At 42.3% G+C, this 25,228-nt stretch overlaps 2 protein-coding genes across 2 annotated transcripts in view; both read left to right on the forward strand.

The window, feature by feature from the left end:
• ell (elongation factor RNA polymerase II) overlaps positions 1 to 25,228 on the forward strand; it is a 64,205-nt gene that overhangs the window by 30,773 nt on the left and 8,204 nt on the right. The window contains exons 3-7 of the mRNA XM_080726443.1: positions 12,172 to 12,293; positions 13,344 to 13,507; positions 15,864 to 16,117; positions 16,713 to 16,837; positions 24,521 to 24,605. Of these exons, the coding sequence (XP_080582569.1) occupies positions 12,172 to 12,293; positions 13,344 to 13,507; positions 15,864 to 16,117; positions 16,713 to 16,837; positions 24,521 to 24,605 (750 nt within the window). The remainder of the gene's footprint in view (positions 1 to 12,171; positions 12,294 to 13,343; positions 13,508 to 15,863; positions 16,118 to 16,712; positions 16,838 to 24,520; positions 24,606 to 25,228) is intronic.
• LOC308300764 (E3 ubiquitin-protein ligase TRIM31-like) lies at positions 1,703 to 2,557 on the forward strand (the record flags this gene model as incomplete). The annotated part of the gene is made up of 2 exons (XM_080744665.1): positions 1,703 to 1,847; positions 2,367 to 2,557. The coding sequence occupies 2 exons, from the start codon at positions 1,703 to 1,705 to the stop codon at positions 2,555 to 2,557; spliced, it is 336 nt and encodes a 111-aa protein (XP_080600791.1).

Below are 25,228 nucleotides of genomic sequence, written 5' to 3' on the forward strand. Positions count from 1 at the left end.
ACAGTATGTCTACACTCATGTCATCAACATGGATCAGGAAGATTTTGGCAAAACACATTTTTGCCCTATTTGTGGAGATAAGTGACCTACGGTCGCTTATCTCCCGATTAGGGAGTCTTACCGGTTATAGATAGGGCTTGTGGACTGGAATGGATGTGTTTTGAGACAGAGTTGGAGATTTTATTTGAGATTTAGAGCTGACCCTCTATTGAGAGAGGTTAATAAAGACCATTATTGGAGTAAATAATCCTCCATCTTTTACGGTGGGAGTTGCATCACAGGTCAGTGAAATCAATGCCAGCATGGACTATCTTTAAGTGCCAAAGTAAAACGTAACCTCTTGTATTTGAGAACATTATGGGTTTTACGCAGATGCCAAAGGTGAAACATTAAAACGGATCGATTTAATAATGTGTCCTTTTTTCAAACAACGGCTCCCTTTTTAAAAGTATTAATCTGACTGTGCTAACACATTCTGTTTAACATTATCTTATCTTTAAAGTCTGTATCTGACTGTGCTGTCACGTTCTGTTTAACATTATCTTATCTTTAATGTTACTATCCACAACATCCATAACGTAACTACTTGTGTGGAGCACAGAGACGAATCAACGTTTTGGTGAGCAGGGCATATGGAGAAGAGAGATGTGGACTGTCAGATCTATGGAAAAGTGTTTTGTAAATATCGCTGCCCTGGTTGCTTGTTACTCCCACTATGTGGTGAAAATGCTGCTCCTAGTATTTAGGTAAATACACAGTAGGGTACAGATTCAATATATTTATAACATTACATGATATGTTTTCCTATTTAGTCAACTAAAACTAGACTAAACTAAAAGATGTCAGATGACTAAAATGTGACTAAAACAAAAGGACATACTACATAAAGATTTGCTGTCAAAATGAACACTGGCTGAAACGTTTGTCCTTGTTTGTAAAGACATGCAGGAATAAAATAAACAAAATAGAAAGATGCAATTCTGGGAAATTGCAAATGTGGTTCCCTTCAAGTCAATGGGGACAATTATTTCACTAATAAATGATCTCAACAACTCTACAAAATGCAAGCACATGATTCCCGATGAAGCCAGTTGATTTGACATGACTCGAGTGTGCTGCCAAAACTGTGCGACAAGTAATAGAATAGAGTTGGACAAGTACTATAGTGTGTTGCTAGTGGCAACCTCACTAGAGTTGGACAAGTACTATAGTGTGTTGCTAGTGGCAACCTCACTAGAGTTGGACAAGTACTATAGTGTGTTGCTAGTGGCAACCTCACTAACTAAGTCACTCTTGCAGATCTGAGTGCAACCTGTACCTTGTTTAAATGAAACCATAAAATGCTACATCACATCTTTTATTCCACAAGGCATTCACTTCACACCAATTTTGAAGTCTTGACAATTCAAGCCTGCGGTTACCAGATATTTTCTTGGAGAGGAGAGAGGTTAGTCTGGAGCCGTGTGGTAGTCCATATATGGACAAAACTGGCATCAAATATGATGACGTCATGTTTGATGACATGAGACTGGACTTAAAAGCTGCTTACACAGTGTAGGGGGGGCTTTAGTCAAAGAGATGACAGATGCAGTCTGAAAGAGGTTGTATTCTATCATAGGAATACCTTTGAGCTTATTATTCTGCTCTTGTAAAATCAGACATCACTGCTTGAGGACACCCCAGAATTATTCAGAGTGTAGAAATGGCATCCGCCAGAATTCCCGTCTCTGAAGATTACTTCCTGTGTTCTATCTGTATGGATGTGTTCACTGATCCAGTCTCCACTCCATGTGGACACAACTACTGCAAAGCTTGTATCAAACATTACTGGGACACTCGTGATGTGTGTAAGTGTCCATTATGTGCAAAGCCCTTCATTAAGAGACCAGACTTATCTGTCAATACTTTTATTTCTGGGATGGTTCAACAGTTCAGGAGCCACCAGTTGATAGAAGAATATGAAGCAAAGACGGTGGATGAAATTCAGCAGATGATCCAGGAAAGACAACTGAAGATTCAGGAGCTAAAACGCTCTGTAAAGCTCTGCAGGAAAGCTGCAGATACAGTCATTGCAGAAGGTTTGCAGGTCGTCACTGATCTGATCAGCTGTATTGAGAGAAGCCAGGCTGAGCTCATTGATGTGGTTGTTGAAGAGAAGCAGAAAACAACAGAGAAACGGGTTGAGGGCTTCATTAAAGAGCTGCAACAGGAAGTCACCCAGTTGGAGAAGAGAAGCTCGGAACTGAAACAGCTCTCACATACTGAAGACCACCTCCTCCAGAACTTTAAATCCAACAACACTGGGTGGAGACCGACCAAGGACTGGACAAAGGTCAATGTACATCAGTTTTCACATGTGGGGACAGTGAGGACGTCTGTGGCTCAGCTGAAGAACAGACTCGGTCAAGAGATGAAGGAGAAGCTGTATGATGCCGAGGCAGATGAGCTGAGGAGCTTACAGCAATATGAGGTGCTTGTAACTCTGGACCCTGATACAGCAAATCACCACCTCATCCTATCTGATGATGGAAGACAAGTGTGTTGGATATCTCCCTGACAACACAAAGAGCCTCTGTAAATGTTTCAATGTCTTAGGAAAACAAGGATTCTCCTCCGGAAGGTTTTACTATGAGGTTCAGGTTGCAGGGACGAAGTGGAGTGTAGGAGTGGCCAGGGAGTCCATCAACCGGAAAGGAAGAAACACACTGAGTCCCAACAATGGTTACTGGACTATAGGGTTGTGCTATGATAATGAGTGCAAGGCTGCTGCTGACCCTCATGTCCTCCTTCCTGTAAGAGAGGATCTCCAGAGAGTGGGAGTGTTTGTGGATTATGAGGAGGGTCTGGTCTCCTTTTATGATGTGGAGAGTATAGTTCATCTCTACTCTTTCACTGGCTGCACCTTCACCGGGAAACTCTTTCCATTCTTCAGTCCTGAGCCTGATGATCGTTTTAAAATCTCTGCTCCTCTGATAATCTCTCCTGTCAACATGGACGCTGAGCATGGGGAGGACGGTTGGAACATGTTTCCACCATCTTCAAAAAGAAGAAAAACGGGGCGCCCGCTGGCCTAGTACCGGTCCAGGTGCATACCACGTAGGCTCTGATGCCTGACAGCGTGTCTCCCCATCTCTCTCCCCATTTCCTGTCAGTCTACTGTCCTATCTATATAGGCATAAAACCCCCAAAACAAAAAAAAGAGAAGAAAAAAGAAGACAAAACAGTAAATTATTTAAAAATAAATGCCCTTATATTTCCTATAATCTTAATCTTAACTCCAAATATAAAAACTAGACCGCACTAGTCGAGATACTCTTATTCTGAAGAGATTGACCACCTGAACTACTATTGCTGCTAGCACAACATGGCTTAATCTGAAGAGATGATCGCCACCGGAAGTTGGAAGTCTTATTGCTGCTAGCGCAACATCCCCTCCATGAGACACTGCGTGTCACTCCCCATCTCTCTCTCCATTTCCTGTCAGTCTACTGTCCTACAATAAAGGCATAAAAGCCCCAAAATAAAAAAAAAACGGAAAAAAAAAAAAACTCATCCCCCCAGTACCCGCATATCTGACCAAACATCTCCAAAAAGTTAGCAACACCCACAGCCACAACACCAGAGGGAGCGCACACAATGATCTAAAAAGACAAACTCATACGACAAATATGGGTAAATTCTCCTTCTACAACACTGCCACCCAGGTGTGGAATTCCTTGACTACCTCCCTTAAAACATGGAGCTCGCTGGCATCTTTCAAAACTGCCCTGAAAACTCACCTTTTAGGAGGCCAGAGAAGGAGGTAGTTACCACTTGTCCCATAGACAGGTGAGAAGTGAGCACCCCCCCCCTTACCTTAGCCCCACCCCCTTGTTTCCCCGATCCTGTACACATAGTGTTTTTATAACTGCGATATTATTGAATGTTTTCTTTGCTTGCTATTTATTATGTCCATGAATTAAATACAGAGGGCTTTCAACGTAAAAAAAGACTGTAAAAGGTCTTATTTGGGATGTTCCTTTTAGGCAGGGTGTTTAACTGTACATGTACTGTACTATATTTCAATTGTATTGACTATACTTGTACTGTTCTCCATTTTTGTCTAATAAAATAATCAATCAATCAATCAATCAATTTATTTAATCCTTAAGCCTTTTATGTTCCAAAACATTATTTATGTTTTTTGTATTAATGTGATTGCATTTTATTTAAATGTTTTCAATCTTAAAAAAAATATGTTTAGAAGTTTTTGAAATATATTTTGTATTAATTATTACAAAATATCGGTCAAAAATATCAGCAATCGATGGTCTAGCACTCTCTGCAATTGGTATTGGCACCGGTATGGCCGATATGGCAACAGTCGGGCTCTACCTTCCAGGCAGACCCTGGGTCTCTTCCATGGAAAGTTAACATGTTAACCACTAGCCTAGGGTATAGGTCATCATTCAGGGACTCTGATAAACTACTACTACACTCAACTGGTTAAAATCTGCTTTATATCTGCATAGGAATACACAATCGGCTCTTCCATTCAGTCAGTGATATGCAGTATGATTCAGTGATCTACAGCACGATTCCATTGCCAGTCGGAACAAGTCTATAATGGGACCCCATCCAAGCAACACAAGGCCGTCGGCCTTACAACCGACACACACGCATATCTGTTGGAAGTCACACAGAAGTTGCATGAAAATGGAAAGAATAATATAATTTTCCTAATGCGGCACACGTCAAAATCTGAAATCTCCCTTCCCTTAGGTGATCATAGCTAAGCTGGCAAAAAATGTTGCATGTTAGCAAAACCCTTACAGCCATTTAGACCTAAATGCAAATCTGTGTCACTTTAACCATTATTTTATGCTTTAACTATTAAAAAATGGCAGATATACAAGCTCACAGCGCGGCACTGACTGCCGAGCTGCAAGCTTGTAGATCTGCTATTTTTGAAAAATCGTTAACATTTGTGCAAGTCTTTGAATTAGACGCAATTCTATAAATGTCTTCTAAATCCTTCTTATAAATCGGTGGTTCTCAAACTTTTTCATGCAGGACAAAATATGTTGTTCCAGGGACCACCCAGAAGCAAATATTTGAGTTAGAAATGTTCGCCTTTAAAAAGATATATTCAAAGACGATTTAAAAAAAATAACAGGTCTACAAGCTCACAACGTGGCACTCGTGCTGTGAGCTTGTAATGTATATCTGCTATTTTTCAATAGTAAAGCATTAAATAATTCTATGCCTAAATGGGTTAACACTAACAACAGGATAGGCCTTTTATCTTTTATATAGTGCTATAAATTTTGGCCAGTGCATTTGTCTGGTACTGTTCGACCCAAATCCTCCTGCCCCAAGGCACTTCTGTGGTTTTACTAATGAGCTACTAGTGTTCAAATATTGAGTGTCTCACCCTTTCTCTCTGTTCCTCTCCCTCTCTTCATGTTTCATTAACTATGGCGTTATACAGAGAGGACTAGAGGAGCTGGGGACGAGGGGTCCTGGTCCTGTCCTCCGGCCCTGGGCTTGAAAAGAAGCATTGTTTGCAGGATACCATGCAGAATGAAGGGATGAGGAGGGCTCCAAGCACAGCCAAGCAGGGCTGTGTTGGACAGCCTGTTAGAATCCACTCTGAGAATTTGTCATAATGAGGGTTGTGTGGATAAGTGGAGCGACTGCACTGCAGCCTGGCTCCTTCAGTTTGTTTGTTTTTTGTCATCTGATTTATAGGGATGGGACGATATGAACATTTCATGTCACGATTATTGTGACCAAAGAAATGGCGATTTTACGATATTATCGCAATAATCAAAATATCCCAACATCCATTATCCTGGGGCGGAACATTTTCTCAAAACGCGTTGTGACGCATTTTGAGCTTGTAGATCTTTTTGGGAAAGAGATTTGGTAGAAGTGAAAAAGAAGACTGTATCAAGTACGTTATTTCCAGGTTTCCAAATAAAAGGTGAATTGATCCCAGTGCATGAAGGAGGATAATTTCACGATAAATTTGAATCTCCACGATACCATTATTGTAAGTGTTTTTTATCGCGATAAACTATATAATAACAATTATTGTCCCATCCCTACTGATTTAACATCTCTGCTCATGTCTTTTTTTGTTTTTTACTGTGGTTTCTTTCTTGTATTAACCTTCACAACATCTCCAGGAAGGATAAATGTTGCCCTCAAAAAACACTTGGATAAATACAGTACTTGTTCAGACAGAGTCAGACACTGTGCCAGTGTGCCACGCACGTCCCTGCATCTACCAAGAAGTGTCACACATTTTTATGTGGGTGTATTTTTGGCCTTTACGTAGGGGAGACGGCGGTTTGGTTAACAGTAACACTTTGGCGTGACGTCTCAGCGTAGACAGCCTTGTGGAGTCACAGGACGGAACGTCTGCTGCTTGGAGGTCCTTGCTGTTGCCCTCTTTGCATTTTCCCTGCAGGACCTGTACATTGCAATTATAATTTGCGCTTAAGGCATTTAGAAGACGCTCTTAAGACCTGAGGCCGATTCTACACATGCCTTCTGAATCAGTAGTTCTCAAACTTATTATTATTATTTTTCAAAATTATTCAACATTTTCAATATTTTTCAATACTTTTCATAATAGTCTTAGCACAGTATCAGGGATTGAATGTACTGTAGGAGTCTCAGCCCGTTTGGCAGATCTTTCTGCCCATATACTGTATGGTGTTCCATGTTGGAGTGCCTGTTGGGAAGATCTTTATGCCCATACATGGTGTTCCGTCCGTGTCCAGGCCAGTCTGTGATGTCAGTACTATGATGTCAGAGTATGACATCAGAGTAGCATGCAGACAGACGGGTACCATGGCGGCGAAACTGTGTAGTATCGGTGATGTCAGCATGCAGATGGTCAGACGGACGGACAGACTGACAGACAGACATTAGCTAAATTAATAGTTAGATAGCAGATGTACAAGCTTGCAGCTGTGAGTGTGAGCGTGTATATCTTCCTTTTTTTTAAATGACACAGATGCCATCCCATTTTTAAAGGGTTAACATTCTCCTAAATAAAAATGCCTGGCTTTTCTCCTGCTTACTGAGTTCTGACTGAGTAACTCTTTGTTCGCTCTCCATTTTGTGCTGTTTCCATCATGCTACTTTTGTCAAAGTTCTCATTGTGCCGTGATGCTGCTCTGAGCTCAACATGACAAATAGAAGTTAATGAATATGAAACTTCATCTCTCTCTCTCTGCTCATTGCTCGGTAGAACTGTGCCCCATCAGTCATGTTGTGTGAACGGATGCCTTCTGTTGTCTTGTCACATCTTCTTGTCACATCTTCAAACTCGTACTTTTTTCCATCATAAAGAAACTGCAAAAATAGAATAGATCAGTTTCAGTTGACGCTACATTTTATCCAATACGCTCCTGGGACATTCTCCACTCTATTTTTGCTATAACCAGCTCAGCGCTTGCTGCAGAGTTACAAGGAGCTGGGCATGGCAAGTTGATCAAAACATCTACAGCAATAATAATGATTTACCGTCATGAAAACCACTCACTAAATAGCAACATTAGTTGGGTCCAACTCCTTTAAGCAAACACACATTTATCTCTTCAAACTGACTGTACTCTTGTCTATTTGTCTGAATAAGAACAAAGTGACACAGTGAGTGTAGTTGTGAATAAGAACAAGGTGACATGCCACACTGGGTGATGTCAACACTCTACAGCCTGGTAAACATGGGCCTGAGCCCACAGACCAGCCCCCCTCTGACTCTCGCCATCCTCTTCAAAGTGAGTCAGTGACTCGACTGACTCACTGCAGTGTGCCTCTGCCTCCATTGCTTCATCTGCCAGCGACTATATCTGGTTTCTCTCTCTCACTCGCTCTTGTACAAATGAATAAAACGGGAATACAATTGGCCAGCGTTATTGTGCGCTCTTAAACGGCTCTGTAGTGAAATGGCAGAGGATGTAGGAATTGCTGCTCCTACATGGTCCAGCTGCTGTATCATGATTTGTATTGTCCTCATGTTGTTCTGCACAGTCACACCATCATTTTCCAGTGATGCCTTTATGGGACACGCTAGGCCACTACCATTGCTGTTTGTTAAACACATCTCACACAAGAAGCCTCACTTAACCCTAAAGCAGCCCGTTTCCATGAGTGTGTGTGTGTGTGTGTATGTGTGTACTAGAGCCTGTCCGATGCTAAATATGGGTTTGGTTAAAGATCGTTTGAGAACATTAACTTATAAGCAAAGATTTCTTTTTTATAATATCATAACGTTATTTAACCAATTAAGCCCCATTCAAACCGAACTATGAGCTCACAGCATGATGCTATGCCATGTGTTGTGAGCTTGTAGATCGTCTATTTTTGAAATGTTCATGTACTAGTGGTTTGCCCTCACGCCCACCATTATAATCTGCTTATAACACTGAATGATTATAGTTACACATGTTCTTAAACAATGACTGTTAAGGGCTTAATATCATTTGTTGCACGATACAAACGCATTTATCAAGCCCTTAATTAACTGTCATTATTTAACTAAAATATTATGCTAGTGGTCATTTCCTAATAATAATGACTCAACCGGGAAATTCGGTACAATTTCCCTTCTTGAGATTAGAACGCCCTTTTATGTGGAAGTTCTTGACCTCCCTGCTTCCCAGTAACTGACCACATTGACTTGTCATCCTAAGTCACCAGGTCATTTAGTGTACTGTTTCTCAACTGGTGGTCCATGGCAGGACTACGGGTGGTCTGTCTCTCCTTGGCTATAGTTGTGGACAGGGACCGAGTCTCATGTCCTTTTCTGGCGTGAACCTATATATGCTTCAGGTATGCCAGCAGGAAAATACTACTGTCACAGAGAGATGTAGTTACAAATGGTAAAATAATTTAGTAGTTCTGTAGTTAAGTACTTTTTGAATTGAAGCATAAATCTCCGACATAGGGCCCTGGCCTGGCCATGGTATGTGCACGCAATGTGTGTGTTCAGAGCATAAAGAAATTGTTTATTTATATCTCAATTGTCAGCAATTCTTTTCTACCTTTGACAGCAGGCCATTTTATGCACAGAAACTACTATGCATGTTGTCGATGCTATTGACAACTTTTGTAGCTTTTGCCGGTAAACATATATACTTTTCTCATTGTCAATTAATGATTTTTAGCCTGATTTTGAAAATGACTTCATTTATTTTTACTCTGTTCTTCATGTACTGTACTTGCTTGGAGGGTGGTCAATCCCATATAAACGTTGGAATATCGCCCCCTCTTATCTTGTATGTAGTAAGTCACGGTAGATGGGAACGCTAGGTCAACTGACTCTGAAATGTCATGTTGATTCTGATCTGCATGTGTGTATGACTGCAGCTGAGGCATGGGGCATTATGTTCTACTGAGAGCAGAGTGTCTCACATAACGTAGAGCAAGAGAGAGAGAGAGAGAGCGAGAGAGAGAGCACCAGGGTTTCCAGAAAGGCAGGGGACACTGTTTATTTATAGTTGGCCACCTGCAGGCTTCACACGTGTTGGTACCTTGGGTAAACAGAGCTGAGCCACTAGCAGCCTCTCAGCGAGTCCGTCACAGTGGGCACCGGGCAGGAAAGAACGACGTGTGTCACAAGGCCAGCCGCTCATCTGGGTTAGGTTTTGCCTTGCAGGTCACGGTGGAATGAGATAGTCGAAGGAGACCTGGGCTCTCGTGGCTCCCTAACAGCATCTTGCCAGTAACTTTATCAAGCCTTTGTAAACCCAGGTCAGAGTGATCCTCTTTGGCTGAGAGAAACGTCCTGAATTCAGGTCAGGGAAACCAGAGCAGACAGCCTTTATTGTCTTCGCCAGGCTGAAAGGCATGGACGAGACTACTGTATAGCTCACTGTATAGCTCAGGGGGGCGGCATAGCTCAGGGGTAGAGAAACCGTTATTAGAGCACGAAGGGTTCCCAGTTCGAATCCGGGCTCCCCTGGCCCTGAGTTAATGTCGAAGGGTCCTTGGGCAAGACTCTGAACCCCTAGTTGCTCCCGGTGAGCAGGTTGGTGCCTTGCATGGTTTCCTCCGCCACCGGTGTATGAATGTGTGCGTGAATGGGTGAATGTAATGCACAATCTCTGTAAAGCGCTTTGGATAAAAGCGCTATATAAATGCACCATTTACCATTTACCATTTACTGTATGTTTTCGCCCCTGTCCGTGTGTCCGCGTGTCCTTCCGTCTGTGGACAGCTAATCTCCGGCACCCTTGGCACGATGGCAGCAAAACCGTACACGCACTCCCTGGGTGCCAGAGCAGAACCTCTGCCCCCAATCTTTCACATGGGCCTGGGCGCCACCAGGAGGCGGGTTTGTGCAAAACACTTTTTTGGACTACTCCTAAAGATTTTGTCCAAAAATCCCGCAAATCGGTACACAGTATCTCTAAAGTCATTAGACTAAACGGGTCTTTGAGACATATTCCATCCTGATTGGCTTCCAAAGTTTGCAAGAGTGCTCCCTTTTGAACAAAATGCCTCAAATCATGAACACAGAGTGCGATTTCTATGAAATTTTGCACGCACATTCCCACTAGGCAGAGGAAGAAATGCCACTTTTTTCATATCAGCCTCATGGTGGCACTATAATAGCCCGATATGTGTTTTTACATATAACTCCACCAATCAGTGTAAAACATTGTATGCACACTCCCTATAGGCCAAGGAAAAACCTTTGCCCTGCTTTTTTCACATCTTACTTTTATAGCGCCACCAGGAGGCCGACTTATGTAAAACACACTTTTGGATATTACTCCTTCAGATAATAAGGCATAAAGGGAAGCTTAATCATTAAAATGAAAATAAGGTTGATGGTATGAATATCAAGTCATACAAAAATATCTTAGTGCTTTTTTAGGCTATATGGGAATGAATGAGCCATGTTGAGTGGAGTTCTATTGGAGCAATGAGTCAAATTGTTCTTCCAAGCAAAGCTCCTACGCAGGTCTAGAAGGTATGGAATGTGTGGAAACAGATTTTAAGAATGTCCAGGTCTTTGAAAAATACAGGGAAAACCCAAAGTGAAATCATTATTATTATTTGTTACTAATATCATAAGCCTGCTGTCAAAGGTACAAAATAATTGCTGACAAATCTGTGATGCCAGCAAACTAAGTCCAATGCAATGATAAAAGTGCCTATTTTCTATAACTTTGCCCATTTTCTTAGATTTGGAAGTTGGTGTACTTGATTAAATTGTGGAGTTTCCAATTTCAGAGTTTCTTGCAGGTCGGTCTGTTTGTAGGTGGTTTATAATCTTAGTTCTCTTTGCCTCTCAGGCAGACCTCTAATGTTGCAAATGGTATTTAGATTTGGGAATATTTAGATTACAGTTCAATATTCTGTGATAGTGAAAACTATTATCTAGCTAGCCTCAATAGATAGACATACAAAGTTTAATAATAAACATTAGGAGAATCTGACATAATGAGAGAGAAAGGGATAAAGACAGTGGTTGTAGAGTCAGCAGTAAATGTAACATTTGTTTGGCTGTAGACAGCAGTGAGTACATTTAAAGTTATGTTTTTTAATATGGCATATATAGATTAGATTGGATGTCTTTATTGTACACAAGAGAAAATCGCTTTGCTCTGCTCAATGAGTACATTCAAGACAAGACGAATCCGATACATAAATATACACCACAATTAAAACTCCCAGCAAAGTACATCAATTCTTTAGAAGGTAAAATTCTAGAAAGCTATGTCCTCTCCACGTGTGTGTGTGTGTGTGTGTGTGTGTGTGTGTGTGTGTGTGTGTGTGTGTGTGTGTGTGTGTGTGTGTGTGTGTGTGTGTGTGTGTGTGTGTGTGTGTGTGTGTGTGTGTGTGTGTGTGTGTGTGTGTGTGTGTGTGTGTGTGTGTGTGTGTGTGTGTGTGTGTGTGTGTGTGCGTTCATGAAAACTATTAGCACACAGTCCAGCTCATCAAAGTGCCTAAAGGCATATTTAGCATAATCGTCACTGTCAGACAGAAACCTTGTATCTCCATTAAAGCCCTACTTCATCATACAAGAGTTTCGCACAAACGTACTATTTGGCTATTTTCATTATTTTAAGGCCAGGTGGTAATGTATATGGCAGATTGTTTGACAACAGCCACTATTATATTCCCTTCTTCCTTCTTATATTCCTCCTCTGTTTTTGTTTCCAACAGAAAATCTCAATACCACGGTCGGAAAGTCCCAATGAGCTGCGAACCTTTACGTTCTACCTGTCGAATGTGGGCAGAGATAACCCCCAGGGCAGCTTCGACTGCATCCAGCAGTACATAACCAGGTGAGGCCACACAAAAGCATGTGAAGTTGTGAACGCACATCTCCCTCAAATGTAGACTCTTGAGTTTCTCAAGCACTTCTACAGATGTACGGACACTGTGCACACTCCAGTTCCCGTTGATTGTGTCAAGGGTCACGACCTTACAGGCCATTTTTGTTTTCTGTGAGTAATGTTGAGACATCGTAGCACATTAAGTGTGCTTGCTTACAGAGGAATTGTTGGAATGTAGCCCTCATAGTTAGGATTTGAGAAGAGACATTCCCGGTGTGGCTCCAGCTGTCAGCCAGTAAATGGAGAGGTAGAGCTCGGAAGCTAAAGCACTTTCTGCCCACTTTCTGTCCCACCGGATTCAGATTTTACCATGAGACAAAAAAACGCTGACAAGGTTAAATGGATCAGACCGCCATCTGTGCTGCAATGGAGGGCTAGGAAGAGAGATGTGAGGCGGAGGGGCTGACCTCCGCTTCTGCAAAAGGTCAAGTCTCCTGACACACTTGTCCCCAAAAATATGTCTAATAAAAGGGTCAATTGGAGTTCATTCACATCACTGTCTGGACCCTAATCGGCCCGCTAATTCCAATGTAAACCCAATGACAGAGCTCAGCTACCCAGGATGACTGCCAGCGCGGTCTCATTCAGTGCCAAACCCTCATCAAAGTGGAGGGGAATCAAAGGGGGAGGAGAGGGGGCAGGAAAGAATGTGATTTGATGCAGCAGTTGATTCGGGATGTGGGAATCCACAGTTGATAAAAAACAATCAAATGGTGGCGTTGCCCTTAGGGTGTTTGTCATGGATATCAGCAGTGCTGATTAGACTACCACTGTTTGAAGTTTGAGTTGGCCAATGCTCCATCCGGGGCTCAATGAGAAAGCGATATCTAAAAATAAATAAATAAAGGGACAGCTTTTGCCTTGGGACCTCCTGTCCTGAAGATCCTGTAAAAACACATTCTTGTTTCTCTAAAACAGTCTATTATCATTCAGCCTAGTCCACCTTTTGCCTCTGTGTCACTCTTTTGCTGTTCAACACTGTCCTCTGTATCCTCCCAGCGAGGGCAGCATTCAGCTGGACTGCCTGGCTGGGATCCAGGACAAGATCACAGTGTGTGCCACAGATGACTCCTACCAGAAGGCCAGGCAAAGCATGGCCCTGGTTGAGGAGGAGACGCGCAGCAGGGGTGCCATCGTCATCAAACCTGGGGGACGATACGTAGGTAAGGAGACACAGCGCTGGCACGGACTGGACTGACCACATAATCATGCGTCAGTCCCTCAGGAAACCAGACAGCCTCGCACTCGCCCACATATACAGTGAATATACTCTATGCATGGATGAAAAACCAAAATATGAATGTAATTATATTCCTTCTTCTACTTGGCTGATGATTAGTTTTGATTTTGACCCAATCTAAACTTGTGCTTTTACTCGTGTCTGCTGCTGCTGGCTTTGGACTATTTAGTGTTAATGGCCGTGAAGGGAGATTGAGTGTGTTAATACCAGTTTTGTTGTCTGTACCCAGATGGTTTGTGTGTTTGTCTTGGCCTGGCTCCCCTAGTGAGCAGACTCACTGTGGGCCAGACATAAGTGTTTGGGTTGGGGGGGGCAAAGCATGGGGCCTGCATGGCTCATCTGGAACCAGGTCCTTATTAAATATGACTCAAGCCTATTGTCACTGTCAGGCAGAAACCTTGTATCTGTGAGAGAAAAAAATGTAATGCTTAGGTAAAGTGCCTAGGTTTGTCTGTGTGTGTTATACATTTTGTACCAATGACAAGTATTAACAAGACTTGCAAATAATTACATTGGATCCATTAGGAACACAGGCTCATTTGTCCATTTCCTGAAAACAGTAACAGTTTAAGGCATACAAGATTTCCACCCAACAGCAGCGACGAATCGACGATATAGTGTTTTAATGCTGTCACACTGGGTTACACTTGCTCTCCATCTCTCGCACATATGTAATAAATATGTCACGCACACGCGCGCGCACGCACACACGCACGCACGCACGCACGCACGCACGCACACACAGTCAACCTCAATGTGTGGTCTGGTCAAGTGGAACAGCTTTAGCATCTTAAAGGACAACTCTGCCCTAAATCACTTCTAGGCAAATTTTCCTACTTATATTGATCCAAGATTACTGTCCATGGGGTCTATTAGGCAGAAATGCCCCTGTTGTCCACTTTGCCCAGCAGAACCGAGCGGCTCTCATATCATAGAGTGGAGCCTGTAAGCCGGTCGCTTTTACACTATTTGTTGTGGTCAAAAGCGTTTTAATTTTTCATGAATGTGGTACTAGTTGTCATTACAAACACATCCATGTCATTTGTTGTCCCACACAAGCCATCACACTCTGCTAAACAGATGTTATGCTTTTATGTGTTTTGCCAAGTCCCGGAAAAGATGCCCTGTGATTGGCCAGTACAGTCACTTTGATTGGCATTTGTGCCAATTGCTCACCCCAAAACATGATTTATGATATTGTGTTTGCATGTGTGGGACAACCAAGGTGTGGATGTGTTTGTAATGACATCTAGTAACACATTCATGAAAAAGAAAATCACTTATGACCACAACGAATAGTGTAAAAGTGATAGGCTTATACAGTAGGCTCCACTCTATGCTATGAGAGCTGCTGGGTAAACTGGAAAACAGGGGCATTTCTACCTAACAGACCCCATGGACAGTCTTTTGGGAACAATATAAGTAGAATAATGACCCTAGAAGTGATTTAGGGCAGAGTTGCCCTTTAAGTTTGATTTATACGGTTTACCCACTATCCAAGACTGGCAGTAGCAGATCTACAAGCTCACAACATGTCATATGACAAGAGTATAAATTAGGCATTATTCTTGATTCCTTAAGTACATGGAGGCCATTTAGAAAACAAAAGCAAAACCCAAACTGACCCTTACAGAGTTAAATGAATATTATACACATTTTAAATTTTAAAATGCATGGTCTGGCCCGAATGTGTTTTGAGTCTCAGTGGGAGGTAAGCACGATTCAGCTGAACGAGGACTTCAACGCTGTGAGACGGTGACTAGAGTTACGTTTTGAGATCATGTCTGCTCCTGTTTAGTCCTATAAGTGGTTTGTTGGCTCTACAAAAAAGGATTCAATCATAGAATAAAAAGAATTATAGCAGAGTCCCACACTCATGATGAAGTTTAGGTTTGAACTCGAAGGTTGGCGAGTTGGAATTTGTGGATGTCAAGATCAATCACTGTGTAACAGGCCTATCTACAGTAACTCATCTGCAGATTTGCCCTGCCCCCACCAGGCAATGTTTTTTTTAATTTATTCTTTTTTTTTTTTGATTTTCACTTTTTTTTCACAGTTTCAAATGCAAAGGACGCAGATATCAATGTACTTACATTTCTTATACCTACATCAGACTTTGGAATGAGACGCTAGTATTGTTGGTGCTTGACATTCTAGATGGGTGAATAACTGCATAGAGAAAAAAAAAAGTAATGATCCCATCTTATCATTCAACCACCAGGCAATGTTAACAAAACATTAAACATATTAATTAACATTCCTACATTTCTGAACACCAGGGAAGAAGGTTCAAATCCGGAAACCGGCTCCCGGCCTCTCGGACATCGCCCCGTCGAGGAGGACGTCCCGGCCGGTCATCATCTCCAGCAGCACGCTCAAAAAGGGCGGCACGCAACAGAGGCCGCTCCGAGAGCGCCTCACACACCTGCTGGCCCTCAAACCATACAGGAAGCCTGAGCTCATCGTCAGACTGCAGAAAGATGGCCTCCTCACGCAGTCGGACAAGGACTCCTTGGACAGCCACCTGCAACAGGTGTCGTACACACACACACTCTACACACACACTCTCTCTCTCTACAGCAGTGGTTCCCAAACTTTCAAGGTCGAGACCCAAAAGAGATTACGTTTTATAAATTATACATGGAATTTCTTAGATTTGTTTTTGTTTTTTAAAAGTTCCTATGCTAGTTGCGCTTCTGTGAGCAAATGGTTCATATGACAAATACAAATAAATCCATAACCCCTAACAGAAGTTTCCCCTTCACCCATTATCTTGAATGTCATATCTTAGAAAGCACATGAGGTGCCTTGTTGGCGTTGTAAAGTTTTTCCAAAAACCGAGACACTGGGCTTGAACGGTGCATCCAGCCTTTTGTACCAATGTATGTTCAAACACATTATTGGTCGTGATCACAGGTTGGAAGTTGGGTGAGGAGGGTATCTCTGTAACTATGAATATGTAGAGATACATGGTTGTCTACACCCTCTCCAAGACTAGCAGCGATGGGCATTACTTGGAGGAATTGGCATAACGACTAAATTAGGAGAACATTTTAAATGAAAGAAAAGCATTCCAGCCCACTCTGGGATGACCCGTTAAGTGTTCTATTGTGTTTGTGATCTTCCAGGTGGCCATCCTGAGTGGGCGCGACAACACCTTCACATTGAAGGACTCTTTGTTTAAGGATATTCAGAAGGACTGGCCGGGCTACACCGAGGGAGACCAGCAGCTTCTCAAGAGAATCCTTGTTCGGTACGTGAGGAGATGTGCTGTGACGTAGACAGAGATGGCATTCCATTCATCACATGTTTTTGTTTATGAGAGATCGGTGCAGGGAGATGTCGGATATGAGTTCCATGAAAAAGAAGTGGGACATGCGCATCCAAACCCCCAAAATTGCTCAAAACTGTTGTAAAGAAAACTAAAAAGAAACAATCCATGCTTCATAGATGACTCCGATGATGAGCGCGTGCTTGAAACGCACAGTGCAATAATGAACAGTGTGGGAGCGTTTAGTTTTTTTCTGTCTTGTTCTAAGGCATTTTCTTGGATACGTTCCTAAATGATTCCCTAGTTTGTTGCGTAACCAATGTTTTAGTTTTCGTTTTTTCTTTTTACTTTTAAGTTGTTGCTACACATACACCAGCTCAGTGGTCTTGAGGTTAACGTATCCGAGGTCGGAAGGTCGCAGGGGTTCAGTCCCCGGCCAAGTCATTCAGTGTCAGGGTTTGGACTGGGGGCAAGTCCCTGTGACATACTAGTGCCATGTCCAGTATGCGCTATGGCAGAGGTCTTCAACAGGGGGTCCGGGACCCCTAGGGTGTCCTCAGAGTTAATACAGGGGGTCCTTCAAATCTTTTTGTGATCGAAACCTTTTTTCTCCTTTTTTATGTTAACTACTTGAACCCTAACCTCCATATTCTGAGAACTTTAGCCAAAAATAGCAGATCTACAAGCTTGTAGATCGTCTTTTTTCGGTTTGGTGTAGAGGGGGGAAAAAAGAGCACACTACTGGTAAGTACAGAGTGAAAGGTCAAGTTTATTAACTATTGACGGTTCAAGTGGTTAAATATCTGATAACACAAATTGGCATGAATACAAAATACACAGATGATTGTGCTGTCAAACGATGAAACTATATGGAATCTGGGGGTCCCTGCTTCATCTCTGTCTCAGCTAAGCGGTCCTTGGCCTGAAAACGTTGAAGACCCCTGTACTAGTGCCATGTCCAGTAGGGGTGTACTTGCTTTATGCACTATGGGAACAGGAGATGGGCTCCTGACATATGGGCCACATGGTTCCAAAGGCTACTTGCATAGCTATGTGTATACATTACCACAGCTTCATGTGGTAAACCGTATGCACCATAATACTTGATAGATGTTGTTTTGTGTCAAAGCTATTATTGTCACTGATGATAGTGTTGTGTATTGCTGATCTTGTATTCGGGGAAAGTGTGGAGTGCAGTGTTGGTTCTGGAATGTGAGTTGTGCGGTGGTGTGAAGTAACGAAGTACTTGTATTTAAGTACTGTACTTAAGTACAGTTTTGAGGTACTTTTACTTTACTTGAGTATTTCCAATTATCAGTACTTCTACTCCACTGCATTTCAGAGACAAATATTGTACTTTTACTCCACTACAATTATTTGAAAACTTAATTTATTAGTTACTTTTTATATTTTGATTAGTATTACAAAACATACATTAGCCATTTAATCCCTATATACATTTCGGCCATTTGAAAATGGAGGATCTACAAGCTCACAATGCGTTGCATCGCAAAGCATTGTGAGCTTGTAGATTTGCTATTTTCTAAAGATTTTTATACATTTGAAAACTTGAAATGGGACATTCTGCATAATGAGTACTTTTACATTTGGTACTTTAAGTACATTTTGATGCCAATACTTTCATACTTTTACTCAAGTACATTTTAAATTGAACGCAGAGAACCGCTTTTTTTCACGGCGACACTGGGCCGTGAGGTATGACTGGCCGCGGTTAGGAATTTTCATTTCCGTGTGAAAATAAACATACTCGGCCGCCATTACAGACATCAATTTCCACAACATGGACTCACTTGTGGCTTCCGGGGCTCTTCAAAATAAAGCGCAAGTGAATGGCGGCACTCTAAAGCCAAATAATTACCAAAATAATGGCGTCCCAAGTGTTAACTTCTAACGGGGTATTTCTACATTGCAGTATTGATACTTTTACTCGCTTTTGAAGCGAGATATATACAGTAGGCTATATATATATTTCTTTTAAGGAATGACTTGCATGCGCCGAGCAACTTACCCTTTGGAACATCCTATTAAAGGCTCTGTTTTAAAGTGGTCATCTCGGGTTATGGTATGTATTTACATGACTGCAACACACCATCCCTGTCATCATGACTTATGTAATTACTCCACCATGGAAATGTAATACTTGGGGAGACAGAAACAAGTCATTTAGCAGAGGAAGAAAATCCATCTGTTTAGAATGACAGGTGGCTCCGCGGTCCTCATGACGCGTTCTGTTTGCTCCACTGAATGTGGACTAAGTGTTCTCTTTGTTGACAGCATGCACTGCTGGCCTTCCTCCCAGTGGAAAAATCTGGTTTCTCAAGATCTGGGGCAGTAAGGAAACGCCAGCTCCCCAGCTATAGCTATTTATAGACCAGGCATCAATTCTCAGTGCTTAGTTTGGGTTTACCAAGACCGCTCATAATGTATTTGATTCTGGAAATGTTCGCAGTCTCCATAATAAGCCTAAATGTTTTGGTGGCAAATTACCACCGCTTTGCAAACAAAGGGTGTTTGAATTTCTCTGGCTGCACGTGTACTATGTGTAAATTTCAGTGTACTAATGCAGTGGTTCTGCATTAGAACCACTGCATAATAATTTGGGGACCCCCCAAATTATTTTGAGGGGGTCCCCAGATGATTAACTTAATGTGCAACATTGTTTTCTCACTCAACAGTAAACAAGCCAACCAAGTATAAGCGTATAGAGGGTATATGCACATTTCTAAAGTGACAATATAAGGACTTTTTAATACCTCTAAAATGACAAATTAAACATTGGCCAAATTGTCAAATATTAGAGGCAGAAATTGTGAAAATAGCTGATCTACATGCTCACAACGCCTCGCAACGCGAGGTGTTGTGAGCATGTAGATCTGCTATTTTCACAATAGAACAGTGTTATACAAAATGTAATGCCTCAACTCTTAGTGCTCGTCAGGGTGGGGGGGGGGGGTGGTCCCCAGTTAAAATATGATCATTTTAGGGTTAGCGGCCTGAAAAGGTTGAGAAACACTGTACTAATGCGTGCTTCCTACTTGTGTGAATGTGCGTTTGCACGTGCACGTTTATGCATGCATCCTATTTTTGATTCGGTCTGATTTCAGTCTCTCTTCTGCACTTTGAGCCTTGTGGTGAGTTTTATCAGCTGACTAACATCCATAGCCTCCCAACTGCCTCCCTCCCTCCCTCCCTCCCTCCCTCATTTTCTGAGTTTGAGCTGCAGCAGTCAGTCTACTGTGCTGCCTGTGATGCAACAGTGTTCTAGCACATGCTGATCCATGTGTGAGATGGCAGTGGTCCAAGGTCCAGCTGTATCTGTGTGCCTGCTGACATGCCCATTGCTCCTGACTGACGAGCCGATTGGCTGCCTGTCTGTCTCTGTCTGTCTGTCTGTCTGACGGTGGAGCTGCCAGTCTGGTGTTCTTGGTGGCCTGGTCTTGTTGACTGAACTACTGCCTCCCCAAGTCCTACCGCCTGTCTGCCTGGTGCCATGTCATTGTTCCGACCACACATTGTTCTGACGTCCCATTAGTCCGACGATGCCTAATCCTGACCTTAACCCCAACCTCAGTAAAAATATGCCTAACACTAACCTCAGTAAAACTATGCCTAGCCTAACCCTAACCCTGACCACCGTTTGAGTAATGAGAGATCAGACTTATGGGTGGTCAGACTTATGTGCAGTCCCCGTCTGTCTCTCTGCCTGCCAGGCAAGTTGCCCATGAGCACACAGTATTGCTGTACCCCAGTCCCTCAGCTCCTCAACCCCACAATGAACCCAGGGGTGCGGCATTAACAAGTCTGGCTGTATCCCACTGCCCCCTGCTGACAAGGCATTGGACGTGGTGACTGTAAAGACGCCATAATCCAGTTGCCAGTTGCAGTTGCCGTTTAAGCCGTACCAAATAAGTGTGCCAAATGGCCATGAGCCATGACTTCTCTGATCAAAACGTCTTATTGTCTGTATCTGCGGCTTCTTGTTGCAGTGCTAGAGTGTTTGGTGTACAGAAAGTCCTTTCAGGACTGTATAGCCTTAAAGACCCATTTCTACTGACGGATCAATTAAACTTGACATATAGACTTTATAAACATACTGAAGTCTTTGTTTCATTTCTGTGCAGTTATGACTAATCCTAATTGTTAGTGATTATATAAAAAGAAATGGCTTACTGCAGCCCACAAGGCTATCTCCCAGTGGGCGGCTGTTGTATTGCAAATCATTTTGGCCTGCTTTCTGTAAGATGTCCTTAATCTGTGTTGGCAGAGGTCACGTGTGTTCTTTCTGAATGTTCAAAGATTTTATAAGGTGTGTTTATGTGCAGCTATTGTATGACAGATTAGTCAGAGAACTCTCGGTACATAATCAGTTAAGCTGTGTGCATCATAATACATCAGAACAACATTTTGTGAACTGTGGAAAGAACAAAACGTGATACGAGGTCATGAGCCATGACTAACATGTGCTGATATTGCCACGAAATTGTGTGCAGAGATTGAGAATTCCTCTGATCTGAAAGTCTTGGATGTTCTAGAACAGACTGGTCTGTTGAGGCTGCTGGGGTTATAACTTCTTTGCAATTTCTCAAGCCTTTCCCTGGGAATTCAAGAAGGTTGGAGTTTTCAGGAGAAATGTTCAGTCAATTCCCTCAAGTCAATTCCAATTTTAGTGAGTGACTTTTGTCATTAGTAAGGGGATATCTATAGAAATGGTGTCAAATCCTGGAATAAATTCCTTACCCGGAATAAATTCCTTACCAAAACATTTCTTCACCAATGTGTTTGTAAAGGTCTCTAGTAACACATCTCACAAAGACTGAAATTCGGTTTTCATAGGAGAATCCTTGACAGCTGCTGAAAGTTACGGTCCCATTAAATTAACTATACAGGATAAAACACACCAAAATAAATATGCTTTAAGGAGCATGTGAGGGGTCAAACTAGGGGTTTTTCATGATTCTGAATCCATTGCAAGCATGTTTTGCATGAAAAACATTCCTTGGTAGCCGGGGAGCCACAGGCCCAAAAGCTCAAAGAATAGGATGTTACCTGTGATGTCATGACATACTTTTAATTTTTGTTTTTTCTATTAATTTGGTCATAAAGGTCCACAGAATGAGAGGCCTGCTCTGCCAGAAATCCTGCGAAAAAAAGTTATGGCCATTTGTATATTCACTCCATCGACTTCAATATACAGGAAAGAAACACACCAAAAAAAATATGCTTTAAGTAGCATGTGAGAGGTCAAACTAGGGGTTCTTGATGATTCTGAATCCATTGCAAGCATTTGTTTTGCATGAAAAACATTCCTTGGGCTAGAAAACGGACCAAAATAAAAGTGAAAAGTGATGACTCATCACTTTTCACAGGTTTGAGAGGCTGAAATCTAACCCAAGGAATGTTTTTCGTGCAAAACAAATGCTTGCAATGGATTCAGAATCATGAAGAACCCCTAGTTTGACCCCTCACATGCTACTTTTTTTGGTGTGTTTTTTTTCCAGTATAGTGAAGTCAATGGGAAACTTTTTTTCGCAGTATTTCCGGCAGAGCAGGCCTCTCATTCGGTGTACCTTATTGACCAAATTAATAGGAAAAACTAAAATTTGGAGTATGTCATGACATCACAGGTCCTCTCTCATTTTGGCCCAGTGGCTCCCCGGCTATGGCCAAAATAATTGCCCGACAAAACTATGGTTTAGTGATGAGTCATCACTTTTCACAGTTTTGTGGGAGCCGCCTTTACCCCAAAACAAATGCTTGCAATGGATTCAGAATCATGAAATACCCCTAGTTTGACCCCTCACATGCTACTTAAAGCATATTTATTTTGGTGTGTTTTTTCCTGTATAGTTAAAGTTAATGGGACCCCAACTTTCAGCAGCTGTAAGGGATTCTCCAAGGGAAACTGAATTTCAGTCTTTGTGAGTTGTGTTACTAGAGACCTTTACAAACACATTGGTGAAGAAAGTTTTTGGTAAGGAATTTATTCCAGGACTTTTTAAGCTATCACCCTACCTACTTGGATGCTGCACCCTCTCACATTGTTCTTAGATGAAAGCATGATTTACTTGATTTAACAAATCATTTGCTCCTTTCATACAGCCTGTTCAAAATGGGAATATTGCGCTCTTATTCTACACCGTTTCTTCTCAAAGTGGATTCAAGGGACTCTGTGGATTCCTTTAGGGGGGTCTAAATTAACCCATACACGTCTGTAACTCTGACAGTGTATAAATGCAACCAAATGAACCCTGACATGTTCATTTGGTTCCATTTGTACACTGTCAGAGTTACTTGGAGACCTTGAAATTTCAAAGTTTGAGAAACACTGTTCTATGCTCTGTTCTGTATAAAGGGTATGGGCATGGAATGAGGGTTTTCATTGGGTAACGATCACTTGACCTGCATAGATATATTTAAGAAGGTGTCTTGTTTACTCTGATGAAGGGTATGGACTCAAAACATCACTCTTTGTGTTGGACACCTTCATAATCAATTAAGGTAGCTACAGTGTGCACACCCCCTTTTTGTGCCTTTTGGCTTTGTTCCACCGTTGAGTTGGCAGTGGAGGTAGTCACGGTGCCAAATTGATATTTTGTTTACCCATCAGGTGTGACGTCTAAGGTTGAACCTATCCCTGCTTCTCTTGAATTTCACCTCCATTGTGTTTATGATTGCACAAACCCATTACTCCCACAAATCCACCATTGTAACAATACCCATCAACGTATGTTTGTGTGTCAAAGAGAGGGAAATAAAGCGAACAAGAGAAAGGAGGATAGAGCGTGAAATTAAATGTTTTATATATATATATATATATATATATATATATATATATTTATTATAAGTGAGTTTTGTAACTCTAGCAATTGAGTGCGTTATACAACTTCAGCATGCTCTAACTTGCAACAAAACTGGGTCTAGTAACGTGGGTCTCAGACCTACCGCATAGTGTAAGTCTGATGACTGACGTCAGTCGTATATGATGTAACTATAACACCTTTGGTTATAACACCCAAGTTTTCAGCCCAATCCAATGGCTTAGTGCAGGGGTCTTCAACGTTTTCAGGCCAAGGACCCCTTAGTTGAGAGAGAGATGAAGCAAGGACCCCCACAACCTGTTAATAGATTGCATATAGTTTCATCTTTTGACAGCACAATGACAGCCAATCATCAGTCTATTTTGGATTCAAAGATCTTTGCCGAAAATAGACGATCTACAAGCTCAACACAGCGCTGTGAGTTATTTTTGGCTTAAGTTCTCAGAATATGGATGCTATAGGGTTCAAGTGGTTAATATAAAAAAGGAGAACTCTGAGGACCCCCTAGGGGTCCCGGACCCCCTGTTGAAATCCCATGGCTTAGTGGTTTATGAGACCATCCCCAGAGAAACACACACATACAGACCCTCGCTCACTTATATTTGTCCTTATGCCCTATTGTGGGATCTCTGTATAAAAGTAGTTATTGACTGTGTGTGTGTGTGTGTGTGTGTGTGTGTGTGTGTGTGTGTGTGTGTGTGTGTGTGTGTGTGTGTGTGTGTGTGTGTGTGTGTGTGTGTGTGTGTGTGTGTGTGTGTGTGTGTGTGTGTGTGTGTGTGTGTGTGTGTGTGTGTGTGTGTGTGTGTGTGTGTGTTTTCTCTCTCAGGAAACTGTGTCATCCTCAGAGCACCCCTCCACCAGAGAACCCGGTGAGCCCACCCAAGGAGCTGGCCAGCAGTTCTCCATCTCAGGTGAGCATTGTGTCACCTCTCCTGCTGTACCTCATGTGTCTGTCCCCATAAGAGCAACCCTATGGCCACTGTGGTACTATGGTCAATGGCCCCGCTCCTCATCCTTACTATAAATCTCCAAACCTCTGTCTGTCCTTCTGACCGGGTTTTTCTCCTCTGTGCGTTCAGCAAATTATCTGAAACTTGCACCAATGATCATTAGCATGTACAGACACTGACAAACAATATCTTTCATTTCTCCCACATTCAAGCTGTTTGTTAGCGTCATATTTCAGTTGAAGATGTCACTTTCATTGAGTAACACTTGTCGGCTAGGGTTGTGCCGCAAATTATAATTTCCTCTGCCCTCTTAATCCATGCTTTGATTATATATCGTTGCTCCTGATGAGTCTCCTGATCTCACTGCCAGTCCTAAAAAGAGTTCCCCGGTTTTTCAGTCCCATTAGGAAGGAGGAGTGAGTTGCTCATGTTTATTATTAGCTCCTTCCTCTAAGGTGGTTCTCACCTCAGACACCCTTCCATTCCTTCCTTCCTTCCTCCCTCCCTCCCTCCCTCCCCCAGTCTGTATTTGCAGACACAAACACTGCCCCCAGGCTCTTTCCTAGCTGCATTGGTGTAAAACA

This window comes from Nannobrachium achirus, assembly GCF_963921795.1.
Source record: "Nannobrachium achirus genome assembly, chromosome: 1".
Lineage (NCBI taxonomy): Eukaryota > Metazoa > Chordata > Actinopteri > Myctophiformes > Myctophidae > Nannobrachium > Nannobrachium achirus.